Source organism: Ornithodoros turicata, chromosome 9 (genome assembly GCF_037126465.1).
Source record: "Ornithodoros turicata isolate Travis chromosome 9, ASM3712646v1, whole genome shotgun sequence".
In the NCBI taxonomy this organism is placed as follows: domain Eukaryota; kingdom Metazoa; phylum Arthropoda; class Arachnida; order Ixodida; family Argasidae; genus Ornithodoros; species Ornithodoros turicata.
The window spans coordinates 33220583-33237757 of NC_088209.1; the positions used below are offsets into that span (position 1 = coordinate 33220583).

The 17175-nt window shown below is 44.8% G+C and overlaps 1 protein-coding gene across 2 annotated transcripts in view; it reads left to right on the forward strand.

Moving 5' to 3' along the window:
- LOC135368686 (GTPase-activating Rap/Ran-GAP domain-like protein 3) overlaps positions 1-17175 on the forward strand; it is a 487058-nt gene that overhangs the window by 74594 nt on the left and 395289 nt on the right. For both annotated transcript variants that reach the window (XM_064602133.1, XM_064602134.1), the window contains exon 3: positions 5574-5910. In XM_064602133.1, the coding sequence (XP_064458203.1) occupies positions 5732-5910 (179 nt within the window). In that variant the 5' untranslated portion in view covers positions 5574-5731. The remainder of the gene's footprint in view (positions 1-5573; positions 5911-17175) is intronic.

Genomic DNA, 17175 nt, shown 5'->3' on the forward strand with positions numbered 1-17175 from the left:
AGCGGGGATAGTAAGCGGTTTCTTTTAGGAGATATATTTTTAACCGTGTATTTTTTAGGCGGATTATTATTGAATGTTTTATTCTTAAACGTTTATTCTTAATGGTTGATTTCGGGGACCCCCCGCTCAGACAAGCAGGATAATTTAATGATGTACAGGAGCCACGACTATAAACACAGTGATACTCTCTAGGAGAGGACTATAGGAAACTATATAGGGGAAAGGGGTAACACAAATGAACCTGGCGCAACATAGGAAACCCAATCTAATTGGAACGTTATCGGTTTTACCGACATTTGTTGTCGACAGGTCTTTCATGCACACGGATAACGAGCCTCTTCTCCTAACGGCACACGCGAGCCTCGCAGTTTGTGCAGACACCAAACTGGGTTCGATCAAAGGAGAAGTGCGAGCGAGGACAACGTCACATCCCTTCTCGGACTCCAGGCAGAGTCCCGTTATTCAATAGTAAGGCATCACCAGCTGAGGCGGTTCCTGTTAGCCAAACGACAGAACATATCCTGCTTTGTGCTTTTAGATTTAACCGCAGCACGAAGAATTATGAACCGTAAGGTGCCTATCGTTTTGTACCTATCGACATGGTTGTACAATTTTGTGCCGCAAGTTAGTAACGCATGTACGGGGGTTGGTTTACGTGGTGTTGGTCGGGGTCGTGTATGAATTCCCAGGGGACGCAGTTTCGGAGGTGCTAGCAAATTCTGTCGTGCGTTTCAGTGTTTTCATAGGTGGCCAAAGTTGCCTATATAGTCAGTGACAACTTAAGTCCTACAATTGAGACCGCCCACTCATCCGTGGAAGGCTCCTGCGATTCGCTACCAGCCTTTGCACGACGCCCCCGCTTCGCGATGTAGTGCCGTCTCTCTCTCTCTCTTTCTCTCTCTCTCCCGCTCGTTGGCGGTAGCCAAGGTCATGCTGAAGACTGGGAGGTTGGTGGGTTCGAATCCTACCACCGGCTGTCTGAGGTTTTTCCTCGGTTTTCCGAAGAGTTTCCGGACGAATGTCGGCACAGTTCCCCCTGAAGTCAGCCCAGGACCCATACCAACCCCCCCTGTCTCCCACTCCTTCCTGATGCCCTCTCTCCATCTGTCCACATCTGTACACCGCTCATAGCCACAGTTTACTTCGCGGCGCTAACACGAAAACTACCGACATGCGAGTTGCCGGCTGTGTATGTGTCACCATAGGCATTTTTTTTACACATTTTTTTACTATTTTTCCGGCACACCGACAGTATCCTAAATTTGCGCTGCACGCACTCGCATAGAAATGTAGCAACTTCAAGCGAAGCTGCCGCAATGATTCCCAAAAAATATCCCGCAATTAAGTGATTGCCTCTCTCTGGTGATTGGATTGTACCGTACTCGACTAATTCCTCCACGACAGCTCTTATTACCGTTTTCCCTGCGCTTACACAGCAAACAGTGCGTCGTGATTTCACCCGAGAAAAACTGACATTCCTGCCAACACACAGGCACCGCTGTACCTTTTTTTTTTCTTTCGTTTTTTGCGCTTGGAGAGACATCCCAATCAATACGTCCCATTTACTTGAAGACGTCTCCCCCAAAATTCTGCTTTCCTCTCTTTTTCCGTTTCTTTTTCTTCTTTTTTCTATAACAGCGATTTTCCTTCATTCCATTTCGCTGCACAGAAGAGAGCGCGCACATCTTAAAAGTACATTTTATATATTTTAGCCGTAGCTGAGACTTAGCCATTTGTGTCTTTTCTAGTTTTTTCGCATGGTCTCAAAGAGGGATTTCTTTGCTTCCGCCGCTACGTAGTCGGAGGAATGATTTTCGGTTTCTCTGCGTCGCTACGTTGTGCGTCAGTGCGCTACGTTGATTCGCATCCGGAGCATGGATGAGAAGGGTGATCGGGACGTACCATCATCTGGAGCAAAACTTCGCTGAAAAATAAAATAAAATAAAATAAAAATAAATAAATAACGACGAAATGAGAAAAAAGTGTATATAGGTGTGCAGTAGTACAGCATGACACGAAATGCAGGTGCATTCATGTGTTGTTAAGACGCGGAAACCGGTGGCTTCGATTGTTTCTTATTCTTTTTCCGTCCTCCTGTAAAGATTAGCAATATTGGATTTTTTTCCTTCTTGTTCTTCTTCTTCTTCTCTGTCTGGGCGTGGTAGGGGTACGCAAAAATATTCATGAAAGGGGGCAGAGACGTCTCGGCGAAGGGATGTCAGAAAGGACTGCTCTTTCGTTCTGAAATCGCATGCAGCGAAATGGTCGTGCTCGTTGTAAAATGTCAGCTGCTCAAGCATGTTAAAAAGGGATGTGCGAGGGAAGGATTCTGAATAGGAGGTTGCCGACATGTCGTTTTGACAGTGAGTAGTACCAAACATCTTGTCTGCAACCTTTGTTATGTTCCTATGTTGGAGGATCCCTCCTGGAGCACCGCCAAATTTCTGATGGGGCGTCGTTTACACTTGAGTCGTCATTCATCATTTGTTAAAAGTTGTTTGTCACACGTAACAAAAAGACTACGTTTGGTAGCCGATACATGAAAGCCACCTGTAATGTAAAATCATGACAGAAGGCGAGGAAATAAGGGCGATAAAACTTGAGCAAAATGATTAAGGAACGTCACATACAACGGGAAGTAACATTACCAGCTCCCGTGGCATAGTGGTTGGGATGATCGCTTTCCAAGCCGAGACTGGGAGGTGGTAGGTTCGAATCCTACCATCGGCTGTGCTGTGAGAGGTGTTCCCTGGGTTTTGCGAAGACTTTCCATACGAATGTCGGCACAGTTCCCCCTGAAGTCTGCCCAGGACGCGTACTAACACCCCTGTGCCCCACTCCTCCCTGCTGTCCTCTCTCCATCTGTCCACGTCTGGACACCGTTGCACACATAGCCACAGCATAGCCACACATAGCCACAGTTGCTTCGCGGCGCTACGACGACAAACAAGTAACGTTCCTACATAAGACAAGGGAAGAAGACTGAACGTATTCCAGAGATCTGCGAACAAATAAAAGTCAATAAAGTAGAATGCTCTCACACGTTTCCTCTTCGTATCATGAAACAGGGCACAACGAAAACTCCGCAACGAGAGAGATGCACTTCGGATCGTGTCAGCCACTTTGTTATGGATACAAACAAAATGGAGTAGTCGCGAAAGAAAGTCAATGTATGCCAAAGCTACTTGTGTTCTATATACTCCATATTTTATCTTCCTCCACAGCGAATATGTTTTCATTGCATATCTGGTTTCCAAAGGTCCCGCATCACACGCAGGGTGTCTCACCTAACGTGTCGCAAAAATATTCTAAAAGCTTATTCGCCCGAAAATTATTGGGCCCAATCGTGTTTATCTTCGGGGAACTTTATCGAGCACTTGACTTTCTTCGACGCAGAGTTTACGTCGGCTGACAGCTAAGACATTTCGTGTAATGTATTGGGGTCACGGTTTAGTGTAGGCTTAGCTTAATTAAATTAATATAATTAATCTGCTTTTAAGTTATTAATAAATTTAGTAGATAAAATAAAATCCGAGTAAAAATGAAAAGTCACAAAGTAAATTCTATGCCCAAAAGCTCGTGGACTTCTCCAATGGAGAGAGCCCCCTAATTTTTATTTCTTGTGGATAACATTGACAGGTAATGCGATACTATCAAAACGTCCCTTTCCTAACAGCGAACGTTTTAGGTACGGTATCATCGCGACAGCGAAAACAGCAGAAAAACGCTTCCCGGTGATAACTTTACGAGCATTGCTGGGCCACGGTGGAGAGCGACGCGCACAGAGTACATCGCTTGTCTTGGTGCTCCACTGTCACAAAGCAGAAGAGTTTGTTGTCCTCGTGTGCACAGGGCACGACTGTCGAGCGCTTTGATTCATCAACGCTGGTCTGTGCACGACGTCTTTTCTGTTAACTTGAGGGTTGCGGAGAAAATGCTCTGGGTGTACGTTTCCAGGCTGTCGAAACCACGTCGTCTCCATCATGAGACTCAATGGAGCCGCTATTAATCAGAGGTCGGGTAGCTGCGTTCAATAGAAGCCATTGGGTGCATCGTGTTTTCTTTCGCTTTCCTTTATCTCTACTTTTTTCGTACCATTGGTGCGGTCGTGGGCTGGACTATTTTGACGGCAGTTCATGCATCACTTTGGCTGTTGTGCGATTGTAATTGAAGACCGCAGTCATCGGGTTTCTTGCACGTTGTGGTGATCGGGAGTGTTGTTAAACGGCTTGTTTCGGGAGCAGGATAATTAGTGTATGAAGCAGTTCTGCTATAGTGTAGAAAGCGAGATAAGCTTGTATAAGATAAGCGAGATATTGTTTGTTTTGTATAGATCAACCGAGCTCAAAGACGCAGCATGCCAAATATAACATTACGCGCTTTTAAGAATTTTCGAAAGAACCCGCATCAGAACTTCATAGTTTCGGGTTTTTCATGGGTGTGTGACGTCACCGCGGGCGCTGGCGCGACTGCCTCCTTGCAGCAGCGCGCGCACCTTTCGGATCGCCGCTCTCCGTCTCACGTTGGAAGGCTGCGAGCAGCTGTGGTGAAGAGCGTTGTTGCCGCACGCGTGGTAGATCGCGCAACCTACGACTTCTCATGCTTCTCATAACTATATTTATTCAGTCTGTTTAATTTATTTGATAATACGGTAAAGGCCCTTGAGGGCGTTACATAACGGAGGAGGGACACGTGGCTCTATTACGATTCAAAGCAAGACTACACTGGTAATGCAGAGTACGCTTCTTTACAGGAACTACAATGCAAACTATAATGGAGAAAATGCACTTCATTAAAAAAGGTGAAATAAATGATGCAGAATACGTAATGAAGAAAATGCGCTTAGTCACAAGCTGAGGAAAAAGAAGTTAGCACTCGATAAATTAATATGTTAATATAAGTTAATTTTATGATACTTCATACTGAGTCAAATACAGAAATATTTTGGCAAAGTACAGCGACGGAGCATGTCGGGATTGCAATGGAGGAATTCCGATATAATTCTGAAGACACGAGATTTGGTCCGGAGTGTTTGGTCTGGATACTAAATTGCCAATGTGGTTTGTCGTGATGCTTCATCTTCATTTCTTTTCGCGCTTTTGTGTGCGTTTTGTTATTGTATGACATCATATTAGACGCTCGATAGATACCATTATTTATATTTGCAACGATTTATTTATAGACGTAAAGGGTTGATATGGAATATTATTTGAATGCAATGGCCTTCCACAGTCCTTGGTCACGATCACAGAACATGTCACATTCAAACGCTCACTATGCATGTACATCGGTGTCTAATATGCATACCATAGTTGCGTATTCATGTTTAGTTGTTTATATAGACAATATTTTTCATATGTTCCTGTTTCATGTTGGTGTTTATGTTTATTTGGTCAATGTTACTATGTTTCCTATGTCATGATATGGTTGTCATGTTAAGTTGCCATGTTGTCGTTTTTGCTCCCCCTCATGTAACGCCCTTGTAGGGCCCTTGAGGAATGTATATAAATAAATAAATATATATATATATATATATATATATATATATAAATATGCTTTCGAACAATTTGCAGGAGGTGCGCAGGTGTGGCGGGAACGGCAACCCTCCGTGTCGTGGCTCTGACATCCGCGCAAGAGTTCCAAGCCGTCTCTCGTCGAGGCCGCCGCCAGTACCAGTAGTAGCAGCAGCACTAGCAGTAGTCTGAGTAGTAGTAGTAGCTGGCAAGGCGCAATGTTGTTGAACATCCGCCAGGTGCGGCGCAGACGATTGACCCGCTCCGAGAACACCTACGACACTCGTGCCTTCAGTTGGAACTCTCTTATCCGTGAGTCGCTCTTGCAGACGTCCTGGCCCATCTCCCTCAGCGTCGACAGCGACGAGGACGACTTCGATCTCTTCAACCCCAGAAGGTAAGCCGAGTGTTTGCCTCTCTGGAACAGCAGAACCTGTAGAGTTACATAATGTAACACAAGAGCCGTCAACAGACCTCTCCCTGTTTGTAAATAAATGACGTCATAGTGTTCGGCAGCGCCACCAGTTTGGTAGAGTTGAACTACGCTGGAATCTAGGGGCGAAGAAGATCGCGACCGTGAAAGGCAGCGAAGGAATGTCCATTCGTGGAACCCCGCCCTCCCATTCTGATTTTGTTTCGGTTTCAGTCTGTCTACCAACGTCATGATGACGTCTCTCGGGTAGAGGTTTATTCTTGTTCACTACTTTTCATGCGCGCTGTGGGGGCGCTGTTGGTAACAATGCATATCGCACGCGTTGCTGTACAAAGTAATATTCGTCTCCGAGTATTCTGAAGCCATGCGTGTCGCCTATAATTTCGCGGTACTAAAAGCAGAAATTAGCTGCCAAAAAAAAAAAAAAAAGCTATGTCTAACTTCCAATGACGCAGCTATGCTTTGTGACGGTGGTAAACCTAGGATGAAAATGTCGGCTATGTGTGTTTACGGCGTCAATGGCAATGGTAACTCGACGAATGCTACAGCGATTGGTTGACGGGTCCCGAAGCGTACTTCGGCCGAGTGTCTGAGCTGTGTCGCATTTTTTGAGCACCGTGTGCCGTTTCTTTTGCGCTACCCCCTGATTCTTCTCGATATGGAGGGGCCCCTTGCACTGCCCCTTTAAATGCGGGAGAACAACCTGTAGAGCCAGCTACAGAGCTGCCATCTGTCAGTAGCATCCTCAAGCATGTTCCTGTCGTGCGCTGTAGAAGTGTGGGGCTGACGGAGCCGTTATCGACCAGGCTGGATGCGCAAAGAAAGAGGCAATATAGTCGGGAGTGTCTTGCGGCCTACGCCACCTTGCGATTGCAAAGTGAACTGCAGTCCTCTGATGTCACAGAGGGAAACGTTAGCGCCGTAACTTCGACATGCTGCTTGCACAACAATTGCAGAGCAAAACTGCGTGTGCATTAAATGTGTGTGTGAGATAATGTTCTGACCCTCATCAAGAAATCATACCATCGTTCTATATCCCTTGTCATGGAGATTTTGAGGGCGAGATTGTATGTCAGCGAAGTCCGTTAATTTGAAATTCTTATAGTTAAGATGCTCCTCTAACGTAACGTTAACGTCGTCTGTTTATGCTGGGTATATTTCACCCAAGTAACTTTAGCAAAAAGGGAAAATCATCATTAGAAACTCCACTTCAACAGCAGTTGTAATGGTATTTCATTAGCTACGACGTCATTAGCGCATCTAGCGTATACATAATTAAGACATTAGAGGGTCACACGAGTCAGATACACACTTGCAGTTATCGATTCCATTTAGTATCCGAACACACTTTTTCTACTACTACCCACAACATCCGCGTGCTTCGCTTATTGCCGCGCGAAAGTTTTCTTCAGACATGAAGACAAATTCATTCTTGACTCATAAACTTGGCCTCAGAAGTGGCTGTTTCTTTCTTGTTCTCCTTTCTACATTAATCCCACTTCGCGCACACATGGTTTTCTTTCTAAGAATGTCTCGTCCTCATGATCCGTGGAATGAAGCCCAAATGATGCCCTTCTCGCTCTCCACTTCCGTTCAGATCCAGAGCCATATTGCGACGCGGAATTCGGGACACAGTCCGTGAGAAATGATAATTACGGCGGCCGGGAGGCAACTACCAGCAATTACATGTGGAGAGACCGTACCGTACAGAAGACGACCCGTTGTAAAACCAGGTATCCAGGGTTCGTTATTACGACCCGTTTTTTTTTTTTCTTCTTGTCTGTCTTTCTCTCGTGTCTTTTGCTTTTTTCGTCGTCTGTTTTTTTTTTTTTTTTTGTGTGTGTACTTAGACGAGTATCACACGTCGTGATTACATTCTGCTTGAGGTTCGCCGAGAACGAGAGTAGATGTCGTCTGCGTTTGGGAAAGCGCGATTATTCAGTGTTGCCAGGCTTTCGCGACTCATTAGGGCCACTAATGTGTCGCGAAGTACGCTGAGTATGACGTATGAAGGGATGCGTTGCACGTGAAGTGTTTCTCCTTTTATCCCTCAGACGGAGGTGTTTTACACCTATTTCTTTGAGGCTTCAGCGACAGTCTGTAAGAGTATTGTGCCAGGAATGTTTCGCGTTTGTTCCGTCTGGAATGCGGTTATGAAGGCGGCGACACACATTCTGTTGGGTAATTAATGCGCTGCTATTAGTTAGCAAGGTACCTGTGATCTGGAGTGAGGATGGTGAGCAAATGCGAGAGTGATGCCAGGGAATGCTTTCATTGCGTTAGCAACTTAGTCCGACGTCAGAGATTTGTTTCAAGAGATTGGATTCGCCTGAAGACCCCCCCCCCCTCCCAAGGTATACGAGAGGGCAACAACTTGAACAGTGAAGAAATGTGGGCTTGTTGGTACACGAACATGATGAAAAGAGCGCTGCAAGACGAAGACAAGTATGAGAAGTAAGAGACACACCGATGCGCTACAACTTTTTTACTAGATGATGAATGGGGTTTCGAAAGGGGTTTCTATGCTTTCAGAATGCAAATATATACATACATACATACATACACACACACACACACACACACACACACACACACACACACACACACACACACACACACACATATATATATATATATATATATATATATATATATATACAGGGTGTCCACCGCTAACTGTGAACATATTTTTAAAAAATATATATAACGCTTTTTCCAACATGAAATCAATTGCAATATAGCATATGCTGAAAGGCACTCCCTAGAAGGGCATTAGCAAAGTCCAAAGGCAATGTCTTAATTAACTTTCATTAAATAACTTGTTAATTATAAAAGCGACAAAGTTGTCCCAATGAGAACATCTGTTCCTTTCGGTCACCTGATATCATAGCCGTTTTCAGAACAAAAATCCGTTCGATAGATCGCCCGCAAAAAATTAGTGAAGGAACGCCATTTTTTTTCTTTATTTTGTTCATTGCGCATCTTCGCAGACGCGTATTCATTGCATTCGCGTGGCATTGAAGAGTGCTCAGTCACCCTCCCAGGTCACCCTCCCGTTCCATGAGTATATAATTACTCCTGGAACGATGCGACAGCACCAGAGGACACGTGTTTCGCCGTGTTTGCGGCTCGTCAGCCCTGGGTAGCTGCGCATCGTTCGGGATTGGCAAACCAGGGGTCGCTCAGCGAGCGATATACACCTGGGAAGGTGACTGAGCACTCCTCAATGTCACAGTGCAAGCCAGTGAATTATAATGGGGAGAAAAAGCCATTAAACAAGCAAAAAAAAACAGGTAAATGATATGTACATATATGTATTCACCCCATTGACTACCGCCGTAAAGCCCCATTGTAAAGCCGTAAATTTTTCGTGCCGCCGAGGCAGCAGCAGCGAAGCGCGAACTGCGTCAAGATCCCGTAGTACGAGCTGTCGAGGCGGAAGTGAAGCATCGTCAGCGGCAAGACCCCGCAGTACCTCCCACAGTATAGACATGGGACTGCTTTACTTCCACAACTATATAGACATGGCTCATGCATAGACTTGGCGTTCCAGAACAGCCCCGTCGTTCAGGACACCACTCACCTCGCCAACCGTTTCAGCGGCCACAAATCAACACCCATCACGCTTAAATAAGTTTGTCTACACACTTTCATCCGGCCTCATTTCACCCTACGCACAGCTGACGCTGAATTTCGCGTTGCACGAGTCGTAACCGTCCCGTGATTTTTCTTACAGCTAAATTGCCGTTACTACTTGACACGCACTTGCAGGCGTCAACTTATCACGTGCCCTGCGTCGTGCCACAAGGTCGCATTTACTGAAGGCCGCTACACATCCTTTATGAAAGTGGACGGCAGCAATAAAGTGAAAATAAATATTTGACGCAGCAGAAGTGTGTCTCGTACCACATGAAGTGTCCCTGAAAGATGATTTCTCCGCAGTGCTCTTTTGCGCTGCGCTCTGCACGTTTTTGGTCAAAATACGTTTACGTTAATACCACAATAATCAGCAACGTAGTGGTAAGCTTTCTTAACAGTTTAATAGTCAACATGATGGTCCCACAGACAGCGGGGAGGCTTATGCAGTCGTGGTGGGGTAAAATAAAATGTTGTTGACAAATGGACAACAGTTCCCTGCCTCGTGAAATATCTGATATAGCCTCTAATATTTGTTACCTCCGCGATCCGGTCGAGATTCCTGATTACCTTGAATGGCAATGGACGTTTACTACTAGCTTTACTGCCGCAGGCAATTCTTCAGAACATCGCCGCGAACGAAGTGTGCAAAACTTTGTGCGGCACCCTGAGCTACGCACTTGTCAAGAATGTAAAACCCGACTGACGCCTTCTCTGTTTTACTAATCCCAGATAGAAAATAAGATAGAAAAGCGGAAAGTCAAATCATAATAAAACCCGTGGTTTACGACGCGACGTTTTGTCTCTAACTTATCTCACCTACTACTGGACGCGAAGTGTCCTTTATTTAAAACACCCTCTATGCCGTACAACGTTTACGACTCGCATAAAGATTACCGTTCACCTTAACTCTGCACTGGCCCGCTGTTATTCGATTCGGAACCGGAAATAGGACAGGGCCTCGTGTTTGAAAGAAACCACGTTGTTAAAACATTTTATGGCATTCACGAAACGAGAGTGCTGCTCGTAATACCTGCAACGAAAGTGTTCGCCTTACGGCATTTCATTATCCGCTTCATTCAGACATGACGATATTGTGTTCGTTGATGGCATGGGAGCAACGGCGCCGTTTGGCACGCGTGTGTTTGAAAGGTTACTCCGGATTTGGAAACCGCTTGATGTGTACTATTTTAGTTTCACATAGTTTATGTTGTGGACGTGTAGCACGAACGACAGGTACAGAAAAAACGGAGATGGTGTCGCCATTCTACACTCTTAAAAATGATGGTGGTGGTGGTAGTGGTGATGGTGAAAGGGCTTGCCGTTGTCGGCCTCACATATGTGGGCAACATCACGACTGACGCCCTGGGGAAATGTGTGTCCTGGGCCGACTTCTAGGGGAACTGTGCCGGCATATGTCTGAAAGCGTCTGAGGAAAACTCTCACAAAACTCTCTCATAATTGTCACAAAAAAGGCGTACGCCTCCCGTTTTCAACAAATCAGGTCAGATAACGATATCATTCGAGATTGTGGTTGGCTAGGAGCATGCTATGAGGTGAAGTTCATTTTTAAGAGTGTAGAGCAGTTCAGAGGAAGCGTCATCGCATGAGGGGAGTGATATTCTGTTCTGCGCGTGAGACGGACGCCGTCCTGCAAAAATGTGGTATACGACAGCCTTACTTTGCTATATGGTCGCGTCCAAGCCGAGAACGGCACCTTTAAGCCCCGGCCTACTCTTGTTCCTATTGGCCGGAATAGCTAGCCGCAACACTCTAGTCGTGTGACAAGTAGTGCGCCAACACTGGAACTATCCTTTTTTTTTTCTTTTTGCGCTTCACGGTACGGGACTATGGAGTGAATAATAAAATAAGAATGTGGTGTCCAGTTTAAACGCAGTGACTGATTGATTGATTGGGATATAAAACACATGGAGAACCCTGAGAAGTACCTTCGTTTTCCTTGCTGACAAGTGATCCGTACTGAGCGTTCGTTACGTTATTCTCGTTCCGTTCCATTGTCCACTGCATTCGTAACCCACGTTCTAGCTGATAAAGTGGATGAGAAAACAACGTGTCGGACTTTCAAATAATAATGGTCCCGTGATGTTACCCGTAAGGTTTGTCTGCCTACGTCGGACTTTCCTCAACATAATCGTTCTCGACTGATAATGCCCATTGAGAGATTGGATGTGGAAATTGACACGATGATATTGGCTTCGTGTGGAAGGATAGTGCTATTAGAAATCGTGAGACGAAGAGATATGTGAGATGACATGACATATCAGAGATATCGATATGCCGTCCGACCGTCCGGTAGCTGTTGATGAAGAGCGCCGATGGAAACAGATCTACCACGTAAGCTGTCAAAGTTGTCGACCTGTCTTCTGACAACCGTGCTCACAAGAAAAACACGTGTGAGTCAATCTCTATGCACGCACAACCCCGGTAGTGATATACATTATTGGTGAATGATAAATGTTTATTAAGCTTCGGCGTTTTCCTGTTATCCCCCACATTGACGTTCAATCAGAAAAAAAGTAATTTGCTTTCCCTCTCTGTTCGAACCTTTTGGTGGCATTGTGTCGAGGTATTGGAGCGACATTACAGCCCATTATACTGGGACCTGAATCCTAGCGAAATCAAAACAGCATTGTGCAACCTACTCGTGTCTCGTCCACAGTTGATATATTGGTTTCTTTGCGATGGAAGTTCCGCGACGTTATCAATACAGCAGGACCGCGGTAAAGACATCATATCGTTTTTTCTGCTTTCATCGATCCATGTCAATTTCTTGGAGAAAACTGCCACACACAGTTATATATGGATGTCGTTTTGATGTTTCCCACTTGGATGGTCAGCCGTGTGATGCTCTGTGTCGTAGCGGCATTTTCCCACAGGCTGCTTTCATTGTGGTTCGTTTTTCGGAATAAAGGTCCAGGGCGAGATATATAGGATATGGAAGAACTGTGTACTGTGAGCTGGGATCTCTATCTTTTGAGCAAGCTGCCCGCCTCTCACATCGATTGAAAAACTGGTCCAGCTTCACACTATACGGTCTAACTTCCACAGACATTGAGAGGATGTGACAAGAGCGCTGTCTCTGTCCACTTTCCTTTTGGAAACACTCGGGCTCTGTATAAGTAGTGCGGTTCCTGTATTCAAATGTTGCATCCGTTGTCCATGTTTTTATTTATTTTACGTGGAATTTACGATCGCTTCCGATAGTTTATGCTGTCACGGTCGTGATGTGACTGACTTAAGAAATTTCGCGTAACGTTTTGGCGCTACGGAGCATAGCGTGTCCGGGAGCATATAGAGCCAGAAAATTTGCGCCGCAACCTTCAACGTCCACGGCTCCTCCACCAATTTTAGTCCCAGCGTTCTCGAACACGCTCGATCTTCAACGCGGTCAGCGTCCTCCGCGAGAGGTTCTTCGGCTGTTTTAGAACTGTCGGCAAGATCTGCAGCTTGCCAGTCAAAGTCGACAACCCATTAAAGCAATTAATACCACGAAAGTCACCAAAGTAGGTTGTACCCCCAAAACTTCGCGGACAGTGCAGAGTGTGCTTTCCCTCCTCCTACTCAAATTTTTTGATGTAGTATTGCTCCGAGCAGGTACCCGAAATGTTACTGAACGGGTGGCTGTCTACAGAGATGCAGACATATGACGTTGAGGATGCAATTGGGTGCCCAAACGCTTTGTTAGCTGTCTTCACCTCAAAGCACTGGCGCGGTATTGCTCTGGGAGCACCCGACTTAGGCCTACCGTCGTTTTGTGAACCACTAGAAGAGCAACAATAAATAATAATAACGATAAATGATATTAATAATAACAATGAAATTTTTTTTATATATAAGTAAATGGTGACGATGACATGGGCCGTTTCACAGCTGGGGAGAAATATACCCTACCCCGTTACATGTCTACGTACTAACGAATCATTTAATAAGGAATAGCAAGCCGTCCTTTCTGGCTGACCTTTCCTGTGAAAATAAATAGATCCCCCCCCCCCCCTCATTACATGTGAAGCACCAGATGAGTGCTATGAGGATCAGGCGAAATGACGGGTCGTTTAGGGAATAATTATTTGTCCTGTGCAGAACAAAAGGAGGGTGAAATGAAGAAGACAATAGACAAGAAATTACAACAACAAATAAATCGTGACTATGACATGGGGTGATTAAAAAAAACTACACGGATGCTATTTCATGCGCATCATCCAATATTCTGGCGCCCATGATCAGACATAATTCACGACAGTTCCTAGACCGATTAGCACGGCTCCCAGTTTATGAAATCCCTGATCTTCAGAGCGCCGAGTGAAGGTCACTCACTGACTCACTCACTTACTTACTCATTCACTTACTAAGTATAGCGCCGCCATCTAAACATTGGCATCTGGTAATAAAGTTCACTGCTCCAATGAACAGGACGTCACATCATTCCACCACCTTCAAGCGGAAATGGATCGATGTACTTAATAGAATTCAGTCGTGTTCATTTCAACACACAGAAGCTCCAAGTAAAAAGTTACATCTAACAAAAATAACAGTTCTCCATCACAGTCCCCGTGCATCACATCCGGTGAAAAAAAAAAATGAAAAAAAGAAATACAAAGTATCTTAGTCGCTCTTAAGATGTGCTTAGGCCCAATTCATTGTTCTCTTAGGTCCAACGATATTTCATATGCGTTCTTCATTCTATTAGCTTGGCACAATGACAACGTCGTCGGTTCTCTGGCGCCTACTACATCCGTTGCTCTCAAAGAGAAATCATATTCAAATTGATTTCCGCCTCCGGGTATTTCAAAGCCTTTCGCCGAGGCGCTTTGATTTCCCTTGTGGAGTATCGCGCAGATCATCTGCTACTCCCTCTGTGGTGAGCTCCGAGGTCCATCTCTAAACATTTGAGGATTCTTATTCCTATGCGCATTCATTTATATTTCTTTGGGTTGACTCTTGTGCACAATTTTTGATAATCTCCAGGGTCTGCACAAACGCACTCCAGCTTCCTTTTGTCGGAGCGCCAGCCTCGATGGAACCGGATTTTGATGTACGACGCGTGTCTAGCGTACGCTGTTCCAAATCAGTTTGCAAATGGATACGTATTGCGTTTTGGGGGTATTTGTGGTTTCGTGTCATCGAATGTACCGCGGGTTCTTGTGCTATTCTCAATTTTATTTACTAGGCAAGGGTAACAATAGATCAAATCAAAGGACTTCAATAACTACGGCAAAAGGAGCTGTACGTTAAGTAGCCCTGGAGTTTTCTTCCTTAGCGTGCATATTGTGTTCAGAGAGAATAGGCAAGAAGAGCTGTGATGTCATTCGGTCGCTCTTTATTCTGCTCATGTCAGTCGCTTCCGATAATTCTCTTGTGGTATAGAAGTTGTGCGATCTTTAAGATCGTGAGTTTTGGCTGCGGAAGGGCGGCTGGTCAAATTTTGAATTCGAAATCTGAGATTTATCGTTATAGAACACTGACCAAAAATAAAAGAAAATTAGTCAAGGAAACTTTCAAAAAAATTTTTTTAAAATAATTACAGCATCAATCTTCCTAATCTCCTCTGAGCTTCCGGATAACATTTCAGTCACAGATATACGCATCTGGCCTGTTTGCCTTGTTTACTTTGCATCAGCGCACAACATCAAGACTCCGTGTTCTCTGTCCGTCCCTCCGTCCGTCTGTGTGCGTGAGAGAGAGAGAGAGAGAGATGGTTAACCTTCACAGAGGCACAGGTATAAGTGGAGATGTAAAGGGGATATAAGAGTGTAAATGTAAATGACATGGAACTAAAGTAGTTGAAGGCAATTAAGAGTAATTAAAGGTAGCTAGAGGTAATTAAAGCAAGAGAATTTAAAAGCAAAAAAATGTTTCGAACACCTGTTTTCCAGAAAAAAATTTGTTTATGATATCCACGAATCCCAATATCAAACATGTCCGTCTGCTTGCTACTGACGGACTGATCAATTTTCCCTGCGGTTTTCCCTGCGGTCCCTGCGGTCATCATCAGTTTTCCCTGCGGTTTTCCCTGGCACAACTGCCGTCATAAGCGACCATTTATCCGAGCCATCAATAAGTAGTCACCAGGTGGTAAAAAGATCAAACGAGTGGCATAATGTTTGCTAATGCTTTCGCCAGGGCCAACGCCTGCAAGAAGAATAGACAGCCTTCTCAGTGCTGTTGATGTGATGTGATGTGATGTGATAAAGAAACAAATGGGGATGTGACGTGACGTTCGAACCAACTGCATCGAACTGGCTACCCCAGAACACTTACACACAAACAGAACAAACAGATGATGAGATGATGAGAAAACAAAGAGATGATGACCAGAGAAGAACAGAGATGATAATGAAGTTCAACATGTAGTTCAAAAGTTTCGATGAAGTAAGTGAGTGTAAAATGTCGGAATCGCTGGGGGCACACACAGCACACATTCAGCGTGTCATGGGATGTCCATAAGCTCGGTTGTATGCAGGAAGCCTTCAAGTGCCCTCAGCGCCTTGTCGGACGACGGAGGACCTAACAGTTTCGTGATGTCGCGTTGCCATACCGCCTCAATGCGTAGGTTTCACAGGAATTAGAAGTTGCTGTTGTTGCCTAGCCCGTGCTTCACACAGCCACACGACGGCTTCTCTAGCAAAAACAACAGCTTTATTTGAATGATGACGTGTGGGAGTTTCATTGCCATCGCTTGTCTTATACAAAGCGTTTGACTATACGAAAGACAACGTCTAATGCGCCTTCTCCGGGAGTATGAGTTCCTCAGCAAGGATCTACCCGTGTGCCATTACCTCCGTAATGAAGCACTTACAGAAAGAAACAAAAAGAGTGCCTTGTCCCTAAGCCTGTCCAACGCTGTAAACAATCAATTGCTTTAAAGTTAATCGCCCGTGTATACCGCCATCAAGCAAGTGTGCAAACAGCATTAATGAGCACGTTGGCATGTACACTGACTTCCGAATAATATTATTTCTTCATTACGGACCTACAGTGTAACGTATTTGATGATGAGAAAATAACTAGATCGCGTTCGGCAACCTGCGTAAACTACGGTAATTCTATCTTGCCAGAAATGCTTCGCCTGCGTTTGGGTTCTGGGTTTTACTGTTCGACTGTTTGCGTGTTGCGTGTTTGCGCGGTCTGTGACATCTCAGCGTGTGTGCAATTGTTTTCTGTCGGAATCACCACTACCAATAATAATAATAATCATCATCTTCTTCATCCTCATTGGCATTATTATTACGGGAGATTTCCCACCAAAGTACCTGCTGCAAGTGATGTTGGAGTTTTTCTTGAAACCAGCCAACCAACCAACCAACCAACCTTAAAGCAAAGTTGGCGGTACATTTGGAGTGCAATGACCATGGCGATATCTCGTTGCGTTTCCGACATATTTTCGTATTCCTGTTCCAAAAGACCGCTTTGTTTATCTGTTCGGAACGATAAATACACTTTGGAACTGCTATCAATACGCACACACTATAGTTTTGCAACTCATTGTATGACGGAAACTAGCTTATTTGTAACCCATATTATGCAGTATGTTGTGCATACTTATTTGTGTTTCGCAGAGTGAGCTAAAAAAAT